The following is a 21,122-nucleotide window of genomic DNA, read 5'->3' as shown; positions in this document are numbered from 1 at the left end:
ATTATTTCTTTCTTTTTTTTAATTCACTTGGCTCATATGTTGGTAAATTTGTAGCCCTGCTCAAGAGATATGAAGTAGGAGGGAGAAAGTATTTTTCTGGTTAAGCTGTTTCCATAGCACCTCCATGATCGATGTCATTACTGCCATTGTTCTCATTCCCACTAATCCAACCTGGCTGTCCAAATTGGGTGTACAGGGTGCTGCCAGGGCTGGGCGGAGGGAGGAGGTTTAGAAGCAGAGTGCATAGAAACTGATGAAGGTTGTTACCATGCTCTGGAGTGGAATATCGTCTTCCCAGCAGTGTTGGGAGTGGATGGAGCGGCTATCAGTCCTTAATTGGGCACTGTGGGCAAATAAAAAGTGATCTCACAGTATGGATAAATAGAATGAGGGAGAGTGTGGAAGAGATTCTGAGTGATATACAGGCCAGAGTGTGGGTTTGGTGGAGAGTGGATCCTAGTGCTCTTTAATGCAATGCGTATTGGCAGGTGTCGCTCTGCCTAATTTCACGCCTCCGTGAGCGAATATGCGCCCAGACGATCGCCACTTCCAAGCCAGGCCCCCCTCCCGTCTATTTCAGTCTCTTTGCTTTACAGTGTAGTTGTTCACAGAGATGTGTTCGTTCTTCCACATGACTGTGTGACTCGGGCTGTACGGAACACTCCCCTGAAACCAGGAAGTGCATGGCTGTAAGCTCCACGACAGGTTAAATGAGCGGCATGAAGAGAAGCACGGTGACAATTAAGGAAGCACAAGGGCCATCCTTGTCCATCTGTCACATCCAGGTTATATTAGGCGGAATGATGTTATGCATGGTTTTTTGGGTGGGAGGTTTTGTTCCTGTCAGTAATCTTGCATTTTAAGCACTGTTCCTTTGGGTTTAAGTTTGTGAGTGTGTGTGTGTGTGTGTGTGTGTGTGTGTGTGTGTGTGTGTGTGTGTGTGCGTGCGTGCGTGCGTGCGTGCGTGCGCGCGTGTGTGTGCGTCTATCTCTGTGAGGACCAGTTTTGAACCTTCACTGAGAACAGTTTTGCCCTTTAATGAGAAGTTTGATTGTTAAGAGATGATAAAGGGTTGGAAATAGTTGTTGGTTTGGGGTTAGGGATTTTGTTGTGATGGTTCATGTTATGTTAAGAGCTGTAGAATGCATTATGTCAGTGAATGTCCTCACAAGGGTAGTACAAATGATGGGTGTGTACATCACTAAGGTCTGTTGGAGTACGACATGAGGGCATCCCGGGGTAGCTGAAACGGAAACAAATTCTGATCCATGATGTCCTGGTCAGCCCCTCTTGTGACCCTGTGTTGATCCTCAAATGTTCTCTTGAATCCTCACCCTCTTACCCTTCGTCACCCTTTTTCTCTCCTTTTCTTTCATCCCTCACCCTCCCGTCCCCTCATCACGGTTTTTCCCTCCTCACCCTTTCCCGCCCCTCCTTCCTGTAGTCTGTGTTTGTGTTGGGAAGATTAAGCTGCTCTGACAAAGCTGTGTTTACAAATATGCAGGCAGAGAAACAGGCCAAGCGACTCTGAATAGGAATAGAATACAAATTGCTTTTTTATCTCTCTTAGGGCCAGGGTGAGAGAAAATGTGTTTGCGATTGTTGCTCCTCCGCCTGTGAAGGATAAAGCCTCAGTACTGGGTTTGGGCTCCCTGTTAGCATTCATTTTATCCTCCCCTCTCTCTGTCTCTCTCTCTGTGTCTCTCTGTCCTCCCACTCCCTTTCTTCCCCACATGTTCTCTCTCATCTTTGTCTGCTCCACACTCTCTGTCTCTTTCTCCCCAGCAGGATTTTTTTTCCTTGCTGTTTCCTTGGTAATCATATCTCCTCTCCTCTCCTCTCCTCTCCTCTCCTCTCCTCTCCTCTCCTCTCCTCTCCTCTCTATACATGCACTGCTCCCTCTCCCATCACCTTATTCCCTCAATAATTTTCTCCATTTCTTTACCCCCTTCATGTTTCCATACAAACGGAATATCTCTTGCTGTCACTCACTCTCTTTCTCACTTTCCATCCATCCTATTTTCTCTCCTCTGCACAGTGGGACTTGTCATGATTTACAGTCTCTCTCAGCTCTTCGTTGCTCACACCGGAGATATTGGAAATTTGAATTGCCTATAGATCATGGCAGGGGTAGAAGGCGTGATCCTCCGCTAATCAGCCCTAACAGAAGTGTGCTGGATTACAAATCTGAACTCTCTCTTACAATTAGCTAGTATGTCTGCCTGGCATAACCCACGGCAGGGAGGCTGAGCCTGTGATGTCATGTTTAGCAAGTCTCCCCAGTGTGTGTGTGTGTGTGTGTGTGTGTGTGTGTGTGTGTGTGTGTGTGTGTGTGTGTGTGTGTGTGTGTGTATTTGAAAGGGGAAGCACAGGGTTGGATGATTTGCTCTCATTAATGCAGAGGACGTGCTCCCCTTCTCCAAACAGTGTGCACTTTTATCCTTACCTCAGCGAACACAAGGGAAGTTTAATGGGCGGTCATACAGTCTCAAACTATGGCATCTATGTTTATTAAGCAGCAGCAATAGTCTCACAATGTGATGCTTTTATTAGGTGATTGTTAAATATTAAATATGGAACAGTGTTGAGGGCTGTTAGCTTTTGAGGATAATGTCAGGAAAAAGGAGAAATACTAAAAATACAGAATGCTTTGCATTTTGAACATTATTGTAATTAGAACGCCTGACGTGGCAAATCATATCTTATAATGCAATTTGCACCTGACGTTAAATGAATGTGCCAAGTGGACAATTGTGCCTTATGCGATGAAAATTTCTTCCACGCATGTGTGAATTTTTCAACATTCAAAAGCATCGGACAGAGGTAACAGTGACCTTGACCTCTGACCACCCAAATCTTTTCGGTTCATCCATCACTCTTATTGAACGTTTTTGCTAAATTTGAAGAAATTCCCCCAAGGCACTCCTGAGATATGGTGGTCTTGTGAGGTTACGGTGACCTTAGAATTTACTCCGTTCAACCTAGAGTCCGCGTGGATGTTCCTGCCAAAGTAAAAAAAAAAAAAACCTTCAAAGTGTTCCTGAGATATTGAGTTCATGAGAATAGGGCAGACAGCAACTTTTTAAATTTCCTCTTCTGCTAGTATTGTTGATACATCTGTAAATCACTTTTCCATCCATCCTTACTTCCAACTGACGTACATGGAAATTCATACCTATGTGTTGATATCGCTTTGGCCTCTCTCCAGTGAATGCATTTGGGTTTGACTAAACAAACATCAGGTACGGGAAAGTCTCTTCAGACTCAGCTATTTCCTACCTCCAAAAAAAGACCGCTATAACCTGACCTCTGACCTTGTGTTTTTAAACAGTGGCCCTATAACCTGATTGCTGTATCCATTACTCTACTTTTAATGGAATAAAGTGCCTATCCCAGTTGATGCTCATTACTCTCTTTTTGCTGCAAGACATTTTTTCTAGACAAGCAGAGGTCAGCTCCGAGGTTAGATAACAAGAAAGTGGCGTCTTGAGATAATGACCGGTTTCCATTTGCTGTTTTACCTTTTACACATATACTTCACATTCATTTTTACCCTGTCAACCCTCACATAATACAGGATTACCTAAAGTATTTAACCTTTTCAGCTCTCTTCACATGCACTTGTAACTAAATCTAAATTTGGTTTACAAAGATACTGCAAATTCCAACGTATATTTTCAAGATAGGGGCAGCATACCTCGGAGGTAGAGTGGGTGTCTAGCGACCAATGGGTCACTGGTTTGATCCTCACTTCCCCCGGTGACCATGTCAACGTGTCCTTGAGCAAGATACTGAACCTCTAATTGCTCCTGATGGCCCTGCGACAGACCTGCGATCTGTCCAGGGTGAACCCCGCCTCTCCCCCAGTGTCAGCTAGGATAGGCTCCAGTCTCCCTGCGACCCCTAATGGATAAGCGGTATAGAAAATGGTTGGATGGATTTTCAAGATAACCCATTAGCATTTCAATAACAAACAGCTTGACTCAAGCTAATGTAATCTGCAGTGCAACTTCAAAGTAAGGGCATTTTCTTATGTGCGGAGCAAAGTTGGTTAAAGAGAAGGAAAGAGAAAAAAAAGAAATCCTGTGGGAGATTGTAAAGAGAACATTTGGGCCTCTGCTCATAGTGTGGGTACTATAGAAACACAGTTTGACTTTTGAGAAGCTGACAGAAGCGCTGCAAGTTTTACTGAGCTTTTCTTTGTTGACAGGCATCAATGTGTTGACTGCTGTTGTAGGCTGAGGTCAAGGCAAGGCCTCCTCTGGCTCTTTGTGAGGAATGAAAAACAGCCTGATATGTTCACTTGTCCAGCCATTTCACCTCCCTTTTTTGTGTTAGGGTTTTCAACATTCTTGTTTGGCTTACCTCAGGTGAATAGGCCTTTATGCAGTTTAACATTCAGAACTGTTGCCTCGCTAACAGTAATCTGGTGAAGGGTTTTTTTTTTTTTATTTGATATGTTTATATGTATTTGCCACTGGACCCTGTTAACTAAAATACTAAAAAGCATTAATATTTGCTGATTATCTGATTTTTCTTTAAGGGAAAATTTACCCTAAAACACATTTTTCCTCTCCCTGATATGCTTTTTGTCCATCTAGAGTTGCAGAGCTGTCTCCCCATGCTCGAATTCAACCAGTTATTGTTTGTTTTTTTGGTGCCCAAAGCACCTAAAAATGCATTTAAAAAAATCAACAGCAATGTTTTTCTCTAGGCCCAGTTAGTCAAGATAATCCACAGACTTTGTTCTGAGCAGTCACAACAAAACGATCTAGATGGATAAATAGCACCACGGGCAAAAGAGAAAAAAATGTTGTTTTTTTTTTGTTTTTTTTATTTTAGGGTGAACTGTTCCGTTAAGTCTGTTAAGCTCAGACATTTCGATTTATGGCCTGCATCCATCTTTTCACTCTGTATGCTGACTATTTATAGTTTGTGATGTCAAGGAATCGATGAACTGAATGAATAGTTTTATTTTATTTTCAGATTTTCTCCATGTTTTGTGGTAATGATGTTGCTTGATGGTGATGAATATTGCATGTCTTCTGGCTGTGACCTGATCCTGCTGAGAATTTAATGCAGCTTGTGTCACTGCTCTCAGGGTTGTGTGCATTAAGTTTGTGTGTGGTCTCACACCTCTGTGTGTGTGTGTGTGTATGCGTGTGTGTTTGTGTGTGTGCGCGTGTGTGCGTGTTTGGGTGTGTATGTTTGTATATTTCTGTCCCTGTAGGTGTATGTGCATCATTGTTCCTTGCAGGTATAACATAGCATAAAGTAAAGTGTGTCTGTACCCGTGTGTGTTTGCACCTTTGTGTTAGTATGTGTGTTGGTGGCATGCTGTAGGCACCATGCCACCCTTCTATTCCATTAGCTAAGCCCAGCCCCTGCCTGTGTCTGCTTTAACCTTGGCCAGGGGGCTGGAGGAGAGGGAGAGTAATTCTAACCTTAAAAACCTGCTGATTAAAGCTAGTTTGGTGGAATTCGATTCCACTTAATGCCTTTGGCCGTGAGCCCAGCTGGCTAGCATTAGCATCAACAGACACTGTGTCTTCAGTCAGAGAGACAGGCGTGCATGAGCATGTGCATGAGTTTCCTCTGGCACATGCAAAGGCACAGCTAAAAACTAAGCTTCCCTTTTCTGTCTTTGCCGCTCTTACTCTTCTCTGTCCAACTTCATCACCACCGTTTTTCACCCTTAAACGTCTGTTATCTCATTCGTCTTGAATTTGGTCATCTCGGGTTTAGGAATAATGCCAGAGAGAGTCAAGAATGTCTGTGTGGTAAATGGTGTGAGGTTTCTCTCTCAAACCACCTCAGCCCTGTTATTGTTTTCCACTTGAACTTGATGTATCGCTCTGTTTACGCGTCCAGCGTGGCTAATTAATTTTCTTCCTCAGGGCCTGTTTATCAACTGTTTTTGTTTATTTCGCGATGACTATGCTATTTTTAGAGATGGTCATTTCCGTCATTTCATTTTTTTTCCAGGGCATCATTTGTTTTTCTTTATTGACGAATTTAGGATTGTTTTTCTTTTTTTCTCCACTGCGGGTGAAGCCTGCCAATTCATTTAGCAGCAGTTTTGACTGATTTAGAGTCTGCAGCTGGTCCAACTGAGGGGACAGAAGAGATAAATCTAAGCCTCTTTTGATTTATTACGTATAATGTCTAATCAACGGTTGCTTAAGTCTTGCGATGCACTGAAGAATTACACTGATACAACTTTAACAGGAGTGGCTTATTTAGAAGGTTATAGAGAAGGAGAAGAATCTTAATAGAGAAAACAGAGGCTGGAGTGAAAGACAGTCATAGCAGCAATAACATACAGAAGCTGTGCATTTATCTCTGTATCCAAAATGCAGGAGGCATACTATATATTATGGGCTTTCTGGGCATAGTGCCACCCTACCAGACACTACAGATAATATAATTCCCAATGAACGGTTGGGAGGGAGCAAATCAGAGTGGCTGACTATAAAGACAGCAGGTGAAATGCAGAACATTACGGTATCAGTCGAAAATGAGCTCATCCTCCAAACTGGAAGTGGCACTATTCAGGCGTAAGTCATCCAATCACATCGGTATGGAGCTAGAAATCGTTTGTTGATCAATAGTCATCATGGATGCTGTCAATGACCAGGGTGGCTTGAATCTTGCATGGTCCATGAATCTCTATTGAGTATGGATTTTGCATTCCTTCCCCGGATAAGATTTGATAGTACTGCCTGATTGGCTGTTGCCTAGGTCCTGTTTATGCTGCTTTGCCCCAGGCGGAATCACCTGCCCCAGGCCTCCGTGTTAACAGACATATGCAAACTTGAACATATCCAGAACTACACATACAGACACACAAAATGATACATTCCCTCTAATAAAGCAGTGAGCCAGAAGTGTCTTTTCCAGGTGGATGTCCATGTTAATAAGTGTAGTCCTCTATTAATGTAAAGCAAGTCACTCAACACAGCAGGAGCTGAAAAATTTCTACTGCAGACAGAGTGATGACACGTATGTGTGAACAAATGTTGGCTAAGGAAGAATTAGAGGACAGAGGAGTCACACATGACTAGATCCTTGTTACAGTTGGCTAGACATGATGCAGACTGCAACTTGGACATGGGAAAGGTCATTTTAAAAATCAAGAAAGCAAAACTTCTGGTATAAATGCCTGCACATGTTTCTGCTTGTGAGCTCCTACTTGTAGGCACATAAGTCTGTTTTTTTTTACAGGAAGCATACATGATGTAATATCAGTACACTGTAGATGCAGACTTGGGTTGAGGTTAAAGTAAGGTCACGGTTAGGCAATAGAGGTAGTCTGGTAAATCAGTAATAACCCCTAAAGTGATGCAAACGTTGTGTGTGCAGTGTATCGTTTATTGAATTGAGTTTTGGGCCAATTTCAGTCTTGATTGTGATTTGTTTTTTTATACGTGGTAAATGGCCATTTTGCAAAATTGCCTCATTCACACACACTGACGGCAGATGCTGCCATGAAAGGTGCCAACCTGCTCATCAGTAGCAATTAGGGGTTCAGTGTCTTGCTCAGGCCACTTTGACATGGTCTCTAAAGGGGCTGAGGGATCAAAAGAGTAACCTTCTGAACAATAGGTGGCTCTACCTCCTCAGTCATTTGCATACAATTGTGATGAGGATTAGGTATGTGTGTGTGTGTGTGTGTGTGTGTGCGTGTGTGTGTGGGGGGGGGCTTAATTAAGTCAATAATGCCCTTTCACAAGGACTAAAATTACAAACACATGTGTTAATGTGTTCTGTTTGCAATTGTTCTGACACTCCACCAGACAGATAAATGTGTGGCAGCCACTGACCATAAAAAGTTAGCATCACAGCAGGAAAACAGCAAATTGCCAACATAAATAAGATGCAGCACGCTGATTAGGGCTGTCTTCACACATCGTTATTTTGTAATGAGAGAGTCTCCACTCTCTCTCTGTCTCTTTGTCCGCTTGCCTCTTTTGCCTTCCTGTTTTTTTTCTTTGTTTGTTTTGGTTTTTGTTTTGTTTTGTTTTTTTTGTCTCACTAACACATCTCTAGCTGTGCCTGGCACCTGTCAGCCATGATGGATGAATGTAAGATAGGTGTCGCCAGGGCAACAGACAGGCCAGGGTCAGTTGATGACTCCAAAGGGAGGACAGGTAACCAGCAGTGGCCCTGCCTTTATGAAGGCTTTATTAAGGCCAAACTGTTTATCACTGGGCTGTCTGGCATGGTTGCCCTGTGTGAACCGCCATCCTGCTCGACTCTGGACTGCTTTAACACCCCAAGGGGGGGGTGGAGGCAAAAGCACCCTCTCATTGGGCCAAGCTAGTGTTTGATCGCCTTGGCCACTTGCTTGATTGACAACTCCAAATGAATTGACTTTGGAGGACACATGTCGCTGTAACTCTTTTTTCCTGCTGTCTGCAGTGACAGCACATGAATACATTATAGACACGCGGGTTCTTCTATAAACTGTTGTGTATCCTTCTGCTATTGTGTCTCATTTGCACCCCCTAAAGAAGGTTACACTAGACATACGTTCACATATGTGTGTGAACGTACATGTGTGTACGTGCACACCTATGTATTTGTAGAAGTGTGCAAAAGCCCTTCAGAATTATACACTGAGAGACTGCGCGTTCTGTGAGAGGGTATGTGTGTATAATTATGGTTTAATTGCTTGCCCTGTGATGTGCTGTCATCTGTCACAGCCCAAAGACAGCAAATAATGGTTCTGCTGCCGTCACTTTGTCACCCAGACGCTCAGCGTGCATAGAGCAGCAGAAACACCAGTAACTGATATGCGTCTTGAATTACTGATAAGCACTCGAGTTTGATGAGCTTTGTGTCTGTAGGCGTGCTCGTGCTCACAAAAGTATCTTGGTCTATTGTACCCGAGTGCAATAGCATGTGTCTGTGCTTGTACATTGTGTTTGTGTTCGAGCATTTCTGTTTATGTGTGGGTGTCATTTTGTTGCAGCTCATTGTCTAATGCTGCTTGTGTGTGTGTGTGTGTGTGTGTGTGTGTGTATGTGCGTGTGTGTGTGTGTCTGTGTGTGTGTGGGTTGGTGGTAGTGTGACTGGAGGGTAAAGGTGCACAAGCTTATGTGTGTATGCTGACTATATCGGCACTGACAGGTGCAACAGTTGTGTTGTGTTTTAAGCGGCTTGTTTGCCTGGCACGCTGCTTTGTGTGGTTGAAAAATGGAGTAAACAGAGGGAGAAGAAAGCAGCCTGGGGGCTAATTTATTCACTCCCCAGTCACCCTAGTCACACAGGCCTATTGCACCGGCCCCCTTGTCAATTCTGAGGAGCATGCCATAACCTCATCTAACTGCGCGTAGCCACACCACAGCTCATTCTCAGCGGGCCAAATGCTTTAGGCTAGAGCAGTATTAACTATGACACATCAATAAACTCTCCGTAATCAGAATTAACAAGACAGCAAGTTTCTTTATTGCATGAGCAACACTTAAAAGTTTGCTCCATTCTGCTTTTAATGAAAAGTAACAATCATATGTGTTGGTAGCATTTGTGCTTGTAAGCACCTTTTTCAAAGGTATTGCAACATATGAATGTAGTGAAATACATACGTAGTGTATTGCATCACACTAAGCCAAAACCCACAAAGGACCAGAAAGTAGAGTTTATGACAAAAATACTTGCAAAAGTCCACAGATGAAATGTGCTAGCTGGTAGTAGTTGGCTATAGTAATGTGAGGTTATGTGCACAGTGAGTGTGGGAGGAAGTGTCTGTCCATTGCCAGCGTGGAGTAATGGATGGCACAGCAATGGGAGTGGGAGGAGGCATAAATCCTATATTTCAGACAGCTGTAATGGATGAAGTACAGCAAAAAAATAAGAATTGGATGAAGTGTGCATGATTTCACTATCTCAAACTCACACACATTGGAAATCAATTCCAAATAGATGTGATTGGAACAATGGGACATCTAGAGAAACACTCGAGGCTGATGTGACAATGGTTTATGAATTGGTCATACCTGTGGGATGTCTGTATGTGTTGAGCACACACACTCACACTCATCTGTGTGACGTGTGTGTGTGTGTTTTGTAGCTCTCTAATGTGCCTCTCCACATGTGCCCAATCTTTGTAGCTGTACTGCGGTATAATTAATCAGGCAGTTTGATGCTGGCAAATGAGTGTTTATACAAACTGACTTCCTCTGCAGGCCCTGCTCATTGTTACTAGGTTTAAAACAAGATGGGACAACACACTGAAGGTGCCTATTTATCACATGGTCCTAGAAGCTTTGTTATCCATATTCTTAAATCTTATCTTACCTCTGTCTTCCCGTCTCCCACTCCTGACCCCTTTGTTTACCACTTAACCAGTCCACACGTGCAGGGCCCAAGGAAACCTACTTGAACTTAGAGAACAGCTGAGCAACGAAGCTTTTTCAGTATCTTTGATGTGTGAGCGAACATGTCTTGAATGGTGTTTTCACACAGTTTGTCGAGCTGGTCCGAATCTGTTGATGAGTGTTTAAACCTGGAGCAGTTCCCCCTTGGATCGGTTTGTTTTTAGAGAGAGCGCAACCGTCACGTTCCATGATTCTCTATTGAGAATGAGTCTCCTCCGTCAAGGAGAAAAATCCACACAAACATAAATGTATCACTCTAAACCACGTGAAAACATTTGCTGTATTTATTTTCAATTCTTTTTTTCCAGTAAATACAGGAAGAAGGTTCTTTTTCCTAAACTTGCGGATATTTCTGTAACTTTTTGCATCCATTTTCTAAATTTTCCTTTTACACAGACCTCTACAGTTTGGATTATTTGACATCCAGTGGTGAAGTATTTGGGTCAGCCTGAGGTTGGAACAGGTTCACACCAAACAAACTGTTCCAAAGTAGTTTGGTTGTTTACCAAAACATTAGACCGAGATACTTGAGAGAAGGTGATTTCAGTCTGGTTGTTCTGGTATGCACCCAAGTGAGCTGCAAACCAGCTCCTTTTTTTTTTTTTTAAAGGATAGTGTGATTCTACCAAGTTAAAAAGAGTGAAAGCATCCTCGGAGTAGATTTGGGCACATACACCCTGACCAACATTGTACATGTATGACTCATCCTGTGTAATTTCTTAACAGTTACACCAGAGTGGATTGATGTGAAGTTCACTCCTCCCAGCCTTGATTTATTTCTGTAAGAGCCAAGCTTTCTGTCTTAAGAGCAATTCACCCTACGTTCACCTTTCATCATGTATCGCACAAAATCACTGCCTGTTTCCGAGTTGGTATTGGCGGGCTGGGGGGAGGGGGGCAGTACTTACTCGTTGCTGCTGTCAACAAGCAAAAACAGGCAAGCCATCCCTCTGGGTCAGCTGGGAGCCAGGGCCGTGGGTCTGCCAGAGAAGAATGGAGGAGGATAAGGGCAGCTTTACTCCTGTTCTTGCTGCACATGCTTTGCTGCCGGCTGGGAAAAAATGTCTCCCGGCCCCCCTTCCAGATACTGGGAGGTGTTATCAGCCCTGCCTAGCTCTCTCCACAGTAACGAGCCCCCAGGCACAGTATTATCTGTTTATGATAAGGATATTAATAACACTGTGCTTTAGTTATGTGCCGAGGTGCCCTGTGGCATGATGGAGGATGGGGGATGGTGGAGTAAGGAGCACCTGAATCATTCTGTCAGGGCCTCTCTGGACAGGAGAAAAGAAAGACGGGAGGACTCATACGGTGGGACAGTGCTGAAGTGTTCACTGGTTAACCCCCGTCCAGGTTCTTCTTCCAGGTCACAGTCTTTGTTTCCTAGAACAATAGCTCAGCCATCTGCCAGCAGGAGCACATGGGAGTTCTCCCAGGAGAGTAGGGGTCAGGGGTTCACAGGTCACAGCTGTCTTGATTCAGCAGAGGGGTCGGCCTATTGTCCGTACTACTTTAGTGTAACGTCCTCTTTCGCTGACCCTTTTTTTTCTAACTTCCTCTACTTCTTCTTTCTTTTAGTGTCTATATGGCTGCTATGTCCACTCCTCCATCATCCCCACCTTCCACCGCAGGTGCTATTGGCTCCTCCAGGTAAGAAATCCTCTTTTGCTCTCTTTACTTTTCTTTCACTTTAAACTCACTCAGTCAATCGACAAGAGCTTGAATGAATTGCGTGGTATCAGTTCCCATTTAAGCGAAGCATTTCCCTTTGACGGCTGGCAGGCAGACATCAACCTATTCCTTCGCTGCCTCCATCTCTCACCTCTCTGTTCTCTCCCCAGCCTCCATTCCCTTATCTTCTCAGTCATTCACATTTCTGATAGCATTGCTCATACACGCTGTCCAGCGAAGGACGGTATCTCAGTCTGCTAAAAGCTTTGCCATCTCCCCTGTCTAACAGCTGCAGTAAAAGCATGATGGAAGAGGTTCCCCGTACAGTATGGTGTGCTTACAGTGGGTCATCAAGTCTGCAGGCTTAGAGTGGTTGTAAATAGTAGTCCTTTGATCACCTCCCCAATACATCCCATCATCCTCGTTTAGCATGGCAGCCATTATTGTTGGAAGGTGCCTGAAACATACAGTCATTCACACGCATTTACACATGCTCATCTTTCCATCTATCTATCTATCTATCTATCTATCTATCTATCTATCTATGTCTAGATTGATTAGCTTTTTGTCATCAGTCCATTGTGTATATTCCAAAGAAGAAGTATCATTACACCATCTCTGCCGTACTGAATAGACCCAGACAAATCAATTTGCAGAAAAAAGACCAAAAAAAAACAACAACAACACAATGTGTGTTAGCAAAACAAGCAAGCAGACCAGCTGGGAAAAGACAAAGTCGGAAAAATGGCCTGAACAATGCTAAAAAACTAATCAAAATCATTAGTGTTCCCACAGCAAACAAAAGCTTTCAAACAACAACCATTTATTTCCCTCTCTTTCACTTTGTTTGTCGGCTCTGTGTGTGCGTCTCCAGCAGTAAACACGAGCGGACAAAAGGCATGTTTCTCTAGGGTTCAATCAGCAAAGCTTCTCAGGTCATTTCACTTGTGTTTTTACATGATTAAAAACCTTATCATCCAAAACTATGAGAACATGGAGAACCAATGGAATAATGTTATTTGGAATATATCATTATGATCCAGAAAACAAAACCATATATAAGTCTATATATCTGGTCATTAATCTTCCATTTGTAAAATGGAAGTCTTAATGAAATTCAGGCCTGAGTGTGATTACAGAAACATAATTGCAGTTCCAGAGAAATCAAAGCTGGACTTTGGCAAATGCAAGGAAATCTGCAGACCCTCAGAAACATGTGTACACACTTTATAAAGAGCAGCGAGAGCTTGAATAACACGGAGTCACTCCCTCTTCAAACTTCTTCTGCCTTATTTTTCAAGTTGTACACTCATAAACGTATCAATCTTTGAGGAGGTCACACTTTTGGGTACAGTTACTGCAAAAAGTAAGACAGTAACAACTTCTTCTGCCCCTTAGCCCTCATATTTCCTTCACTCGCACGGCTCTTTACACTCATTCAAACAAAAAACAGTACTTCCACCACCCAACAAAAACATTTGTTTACAACTAAGTACTGTTGTTGGCACTGAGCATGCCTGGAAGCACAGATTTACATCTATTCTCTGGCCGTTTATTGCAGACCATCTGTGCTGACAGGGAACCACAAATACGATGACACCAGTAGTAAAAGATTATACCATTTCAGTCCATATCTCTGCAGATGCATATAGACCCTCAGCACCTCTGTCTCTGCAATCCACTTTCAGTCAGTCTTTTCAACAGTGGCTCTCTCTCTCCGTCTCTATCTCTCTTTCTCTCCGCCTCTTTTTCCACCTTTCTCCAGTCTCTGAACCCTGTCTCCCTGACTCCCTGTGTACCATTTGGTGGGTCCATATGAGATTTGCAGGCAGTAGTCTGTCAACAGCTGAGCAGCAAGGAGACTAGAGCTCCCAGAGCAGCAAGAGGGAAAGGTCACCAGTGAGTGAAAAATGTAAATATTCAGCCATCCAGCGGCCACAGTCACGGAGAGACAGGGATGAAAATAACTCCCTATTACACAGCACAGACAGGGAGGGAACACAGAGGACAGCAAGGGTAGAGACAGACTGTGAATGAGAGAGAGTGAGATGGACGCAACTTTTAAAAAGTTAAGCTTAAAAAACTGAAAAGAGCTGTAGAGAACGAGAGATTTATAGGTTTGAAGCAGAAAGACAGGAGAATGAGTGGATAGGGAAAAAGAAGACTATTTATGTGAGGGTTTTTTTTGAGGGGGGGGCTCGGGTTTGTGCCTCCTTATCCACTCTTTATCCACTCTTTATTGAGTGGCCTGGGTAAAGCCTGGGTAATGAGACAGGGGACAGGAGTGCAGACCTGAGATGGGGGTCTTCTCTCACTCCATTTGCTCTTTTCACCTCTCACTCTCAATCTGGTCCTCCCCGCCGCACCGCCCCCACCTCTCTATGGGATTAGACACTTTAAAATGTCTGTACCATCCCCGCAGATGGCTGAGACCGAAGCAAAGCGCTGCCACAGTTATCTGGGGTTGCAAACAATTAATCCAAATTGCTGCTGAGACAGAGAGCCTCCCAGAGCCGGCTGTATGGTTTGTCACTCAAAGTTCCAGTTTTTGTTGATTTGGTTGAAAAAAAAGTATGAGGCTCTTTTTTATGTGTTACTTTTTCTACAGTACAATCACAGACTATGTTTACAGCTTTCCAGTGAGGGTCACAAATCTGACTCCAAACACAATAGAAATAGTTTCAGGTCAATTTCCACTCCGATGTAGAACATAGGGATGTTATGTGTACCATGCGTGTCTTCAGTCATTAGGTGGACTATGCTCTGTATCATGTAAACATGAATATGAATGGAATTTTCTGTAAGCAACTCATGTAAATACCTTGATTGTATTATCTAGAATTTCAGTAGTGGTATTATGGCTGTCCATATAAACATAGTCATTGTAAACATGCTAATATCTTCAGTTCTCTTTTGAAATGTTATCTGGAGTGTGAATAACCACATTCTTTAAGGCGTACCTGTATGAGTACAACATTACCGCATTGCCTTAGCAGATACAAGTCGAGACACACTCACACACACAAACACACACACACACACACACACACTCATTGACACAAGGATCTTGCCTGGTGGCACTGATTGATTCTATCGCTTTGTGTCCCCTTCTCTTGTTTAGTGCTAATCGAATGTAATTCCCCGCTTGCACCTCTCCATCAAATCAGACAGTGGAGTTTGCACTGGCTGGCGGGGGCACAGAGGTGGAGATAATTATGATATTAATACGGAGGGGGTCTGAGGGGAAACTTCATTTGTCCTGCTGCCTGCCTGGAACACAGAGAGGGGTCAATAGCTTCTCCTGCTTTTCCTACATTAGAGAGGGAGACAGAGGGATGAGATAATGAAATGACTACTAAAGCAGGAGGGAATGCTGACGACCTTGTTTCTTCACAGCTATCACTTTCTCCCTCGTACCTTTCTCAGCTTAGACCACTGTGCTCTAGTCTCTGTCTCTCATGAATACATTATTAATATCACTATTCACTGCAGTTACATTTTTCTTATTACATTATTCCTTCAGACTATAATGACTTTGGAACCACTTGAACTGGTGTTATGTAGGGAAATGAGTTGTCACTGTTGTCCCTGTGATCATTCCAGTACTATTAGACAGTATTCAGTCATTTTAATTTATGGAATAATTCAAAGGTTACTTAATTGGACAGGCAGAGCGATAACTGATTAAAAGGGAGCCTGAGTGCTGTTCGGCTCTTTGCTCCTTGTTGGTGCTGCCCATGGTGCTGAAAAAGACGCTGATCTAACCGTACACCGCATTTTTTTTCATATTTGGTTGGCTGGGGATATGATTTATTGAACTTCGAAGCTATTTGCTGTTCATAACAAGCTCTCCGATTATCAATGTTTCCAGTGTTGTCAACACATCATGTGAAGGGCACAACATGTGCACTCATCACAACTTTATGCCTCGTCACCAGTCAGGATATAGGCCTCTTTCTCTCTAGCTAATTCAGTCAGAGACATAGCTCTTTTGCTTTGGTGATCTATCATATGTTTGTGTGCAAGCAGGATGTGGTAGCTACAGACCCAGAGCAGACATGCCTTCAGGCTAAAGGCAGACAGATGTATTCTTTATATCTACCAGTCTTCTATTCATTCGCATCAGTTTAACTGCCTCTGTGTTGAGCATTGGGAGACAGGTGCCGGATTCACAGTGGCTCAGGTGATGTGTGATGACGAAGCAGAGCTGTCAGGTCCAGATTCACATCAGATACGTCCAGACTATGCAAGGCTACGTAATGAATATTTCACAGAGATAAATCATGGATGAGCTTGGGCATCGTTCAGTTGATTTCACTGAGAGGGTAGAGAGGCAGGAAAACCTGGTGAGGTTTTGACTGGCTGTCTACAACCTCGGGGCAAATGGAGGCAGTAGAAATATAATTGCCTTTAGCTATGCAGGCTGTTGTTTGTATCAAATGGAAATGCACCTCCACAGAGTATGAGATCAAATTCACAGTATAACAATTTTGACTCCACAACCTGACATATATAATGTGTGCCTGTTTATTTGTCATCAGGTGCACATGCATTCTATGAGTGTGTGGGTGTGGGTGTGGGTGTGTGTGCATGCACGCGGAAGCACTGGGCCGTCCTGTTTCTTCACTATGGAGCGAGACCACGGGGCCCTCGGCAGCATGCTGCTGCTAGCAGGCCCCCACTCTCTGTGCCATGAGGAGAACAGCTGCTTCACAAGCGCATCATATCCCTGCGGTTCTCCTTATCTCCTGTGTTGCTTTTTCTCCTTGTGCTCAGTCACACAGTCATGGTGCATCTGACATTAACCCTCTCCATACTCAGAAACATTCAAATTCATCCCTATCACTTTTCTTCTCATCTGCCGAGTACCTCCCAGGCCCTGTTTCCACTTAGAGAGAAAATATAGTTGGTTTTGAGTTGGTTTCTGCTCAAAATAGTGACACTGGGGCTTCTGACCTCTAAACAAATTGAAGGTTACTCTGGTGCTTAATTAATGGCCCCTGATGGAGCACTTTCTCCCCAAATGATGAAAGTGAGAGAAGTTGAGCTAAACCCCAGAGGTGCACCGATCCTCCTCTCCTTCTGGCAGACTGTTCTGTTCCTTAGTGCTTGCGACCTTTTCTCTAGGCCCGTCGCCTAGCCCACCAGCATGGCCAATTATCACAAATCCCCTGCTGCATTTGTCTTGCCATTTTCACTTTGCGGCCAAAGAGGCATGCGTGGCCACAGACTTGTGCAGCCTCCTAACCAGCCTGAGCTCAGACGAAGTAACAGAGGCCCACAACAGGTATGTGGTGCTTAAATAATGCAGCTCGCCTGAAAGGTTAGGGCTCTGCCTTTAAGGGGAATTGACATTCATCTTGCTCCAGAGTCATGTGCTCCACATTCAGAAGGAGCAGCCATCGACATGTTTACATTTTGTAACTTCCAAGATTGTTATTGACACCAGTGTTCTATATTTTACTCTACTATGCTGCTGTCTTTTTTTCTCTGCTGCTCAAAAGAGCACAAAAGAGAACTGACTCACCAACCACATCAAGAGACAAATATCTGATTCCTTGGCTGATACTGCAAACTCTTACTGTGTAAGTGTTTGATACTATCCTCTGTGTTGTAGTTGATGAGTTTTCTCTTTCAGCAGTCATCTGAATCCCCTGCATAGTGTCAGCAGCTAGGCCTATGTGAGTTCATCTCCTGCCTGTGTTTGTTAGAAAGTAGAAGAGATCAATGACTCCGCACTTACTCTGTGTTCTGTGTTCTGCCAATCTCTGTGTCCCCACTCATGTCAAGCCACACATTGCCCGTGTCACCATGCAGGCTCAGGCATAATGACAGAAGCGTGCACATATCACCCAGCTTCCAAGAGAACACTGGTCACAGCTAATGACCAGAACTGTCCGATTTGTCCTGCCCTGATTACTCCTCTGAGCCCCAATTAGCTGTGGATGAGAGCTGACATCCCGACACAACCACTTGGATGTGTCATAGAGGAAAAGATAAGAGGGAAGGAAAGGATAGTAGTGAGGGAGAAGACAGAGAAAGTGTGTGTGTGTTAAAGGCAGAGTGTATGAGAAAAGTGGAGTTTGGATGAAAGCTTTTGTGATATATATATATATATATATATATATATATATATATATATATATTTATATATACACATATAGAGCAGTTCACTCCGTATTCAGTCAGATATCGATCTCAATTCCCCTTTAAGCAGCTCGCACTCATCAACATACAAACCGGCAGTTCTGATTGTAATTTCTATAATTGGCAATTTTCATTGTGAAAATCTGTCTATCTCAGGCTGTTAGATTCATCTGGACTGAGGCTGGATGATTTCTCTCTGGGTCTAAGATTCAAGTACTGTTTGTAGAAAAGATATAAGACAGAGATAATTTATTGGGCCAGTGTGCTCAAATCAATTTGACTTCTGTGAGACTAAAAGGTATTTTATAACAGATAAAAACAATGGCATTTATATCTGTAATTGTCAATAACTATTTCTGTTATAAATGTGCCTTCCATCATTCTTCTTTTCTCCCTTGCCTCCTATTCTTTTCAGACCCCCACCCCATCCTCCAGCTGTCTGTTGCGATTGCGTCTCCCCAGGATTTCTCAACTTTCTCCCTCTGCACATTTTTTTTCTTTTTTTCCCCCTTGCTCTCATTCTCTCTCAGTAGGGGGCAGTGGAAAGTAACTACAAGGGCACATGAAGTCTTCAGAGTCAAACCAGACTTTTTTTTTATCTGGATAGATGTCATATTGAACACACACACACACACACACCCTTCAGTGGATTTGCCCTATCTCTGTCTGCTCAAAACTTGCCCACGCAAACCTAAGAAGACAGAAAGGAAATAAAGACACGAAATGTAAAATGTGGAAGGGTAGGAGAGGAGGAATGCCAGGAGGGAAGGAAACAAGAGGTGGGAGGGGTAGAGGTGTTTCGAGAATGGGTGATTAGAGGTAGATTTGAGGTAGAAGATGATATCATTTGGTAAAGATGAGCAGGAGCAAAATGAGTTGTGCAAATCACCAGACGTTAACGAGCTGCCTCGTAAATTACTGCAGCCCAGAGTGTGCTTGAAGCTGGATCTGGATTGAGCTGCATAGTGCAAGGGAGGCATAACGCTTGTCTTAACATTATTTACTGCCCCCTCCCAATTTATATAGGTTGCCTCCCTATTGCCCCAGGACCTAATATTGGCCTCCTATGGATGCATGTGAGGATGATTCCTTAGAAATAGTGGCAGTTTGTAGTCCGCCTGAGTGCTTCCTGTGTGGCCCATTCTCACCCTCATGCAGTCAACAAATGATAGACTCCCTTTTACTTCAGCTACAAAACAATTAATTTATACCGTGACCTCTCTAGTATCAGAGAACTCCAATTCTACAGATTTTCTTATCTCCCTGTAGTGTTTTGAATGTTTACCTTCCAAAATATAGCAAAGCAAAGCAGGAATAGGGAGTCATTAAATTTTATTAAAATGTTGATTTTCGATGAAATGTGATTTAACTTGTTTTCTAGTTGTACAAAAAAAATTCTTTAAACCATTTTGTCAAATCCAGCAGGGATTGCGGCATATGTTTATAAATCTTCATGTTTCTGAGAGGGTGAGACCCAGTCAGGGATATGGATGGCAGAATGATGTTGGGCTCGCTCTCTTCTTGTGCTCTAAGGGTGTGAAGGGGTGTGTGTGTGTGTGGGGGGGGGGGGGGGGGGGGTGCTGGTGTGGGGAGATATACATTTCTTTTTTAGCCAGAAGCCCAGCAGCTTTCATTGGCAGGTTTCTAAATATTACATGACTTCCTGATGGTAGTGTGCTGTCTGAGGCGCTGTCTGGCCGAGTATTAACCTGTCCGGATAAATCAGCCATTTACCCAACTCTATTCCTCTGTCCAAAGCACTGTTTCCTCCCTTCATACTTGCACCTTCTTACTGTCCCCCTGTTTCCCTGTCTTCTGTTGTGACCCATCAGTTTTACCTGTTTCTCATGCAACCACTATATAATGCAACCCACATTGTTTGTGTATTTTGTGTGTGTGTGTGTGTGTGTTTGTGTGTGTGTGTGTGTGTGTGTTTGTGTGTGTGAGAGAGAGAGAGGAGTTACTCTGTGGTCCTCTGCCAAGGCTCTGAACGTCATATGCAGCCTGGCAGGTGACAAATAGTTTTTTAATTGCTTGCACCAGGAAAATCATTAGTCTCTTTCCTTTCCGTGGTGGGACAAGGCAGGACGTGTGCGCAATAATAATAGCCTCAATCCCGTTTCCCGCTTCTCGCTTGCTATTTTTAGACCAGGTATTTTAAGGGCCCCTCTCTGTGTATGCCTATGTGTATCCGTGTGTGTGTATGTGCGTGTGTGTGTGTGTGTTTGTGTGTGTATGTGTGTGTTTGCCCACACAGTAAGGGTGGGCTAAATGGTCCAAGGGTGATTTTCCTTGCTTGTGAAAGAGAAGAGAGTGTGTTTGTCAGCCCTGTTCTTGCCTCATGAGAGTTTTTCTCATTTCTGTTGCTCTTCCCCAGCCCCTGGGAGCATGCTGTTTGTCTTTGTGTATGTGTATGTTTGTGTGAGTGTGTGTGTGTGTGTGTGTGTGAGTGAGTGTGTGTGTGTGTGTGTGTGAGTGTGTGTGCGTGTGTGTGTGTGTGTGTGAGTGAGTGTGTGTGTGTGTGTGTGTGTGTGTGTGTGTGTGTGTGTCTATGCGCGCACACCTCTGTGTCTGGCAGGCTCTGGCCTCGGCCATTGTGCTGTTGTGCATTACTGTAGCAATTCACCGACACAGCGGCCAGCCAGATGAAGCCGTCCAGTTTATGGAACAACCTGCAAACTCAAGCTGCTTTTGGTTGGGATTGTGCTTAGTGGTGAGATATAGTATTGATTTTCTCTCCTCGGTGCCCTTGCCATCCCTGTGTAGGTATGCACCAGTGCTCAGCATCCATTCACAGAGTGGGGAGAGAATAGAGGATGATGTTTACGTGACGATACTGACCCCATTCGTTCACACAGAAAGGCATCGAATGTGAGGTGGCTAGACGGCAGAGGAGAATTGATTGCAAGATGAACCCTGAATTTG

At 43.7% G+C, this 21,122-nt stretch overlaps 1 protein-coding gene across 8 annotated transcripts in view; it reads left to right on the top strand.

The window, feature by feature from the left end:
• Positions 1-21,122, top strand: part of camta1a (calmodulin binding transcription activator 1a) — a 306,871-nt gene that overhangs the window by 243,197 nt on the left and 42,552 nt on the right. For all 8 annotated transcript variants that reach the window (XM_086213431.1, XM_086213436.1, XM_086213432.1 and 5 more), the window contains one exon: positions 11,958-12,029. In XM_086213431.1, coding sequence (XP_086069557.1) covers positions 11,958-12,029 — 72 coding nt within the window. The remainder of the gene's footprint in view (positions 1-11,957; positions 12,030-21,122) is intronic.

The sequence above is a fragment of the Aulostomus chinensis genome, chromosome 9 (assembly GCF_037954235.1).
Source record: "Aulostomus chinensis isolate RoL2024-O1b breed Wild chromosome 9, RoL_Achi_v1.0, whole genome shotgun sequence".
Lineage (NCBI taxonomy): Eukaryota > Metazoa > Chordata > Actinopteri > Syngnathiformes > Aulostomidae > Aulostomus > Aulostomus chinensis.
Note: the sequence above shows the minus strand (reverse complement) of the source record. Positions and strands in the feature narration are given on the sequence as shown.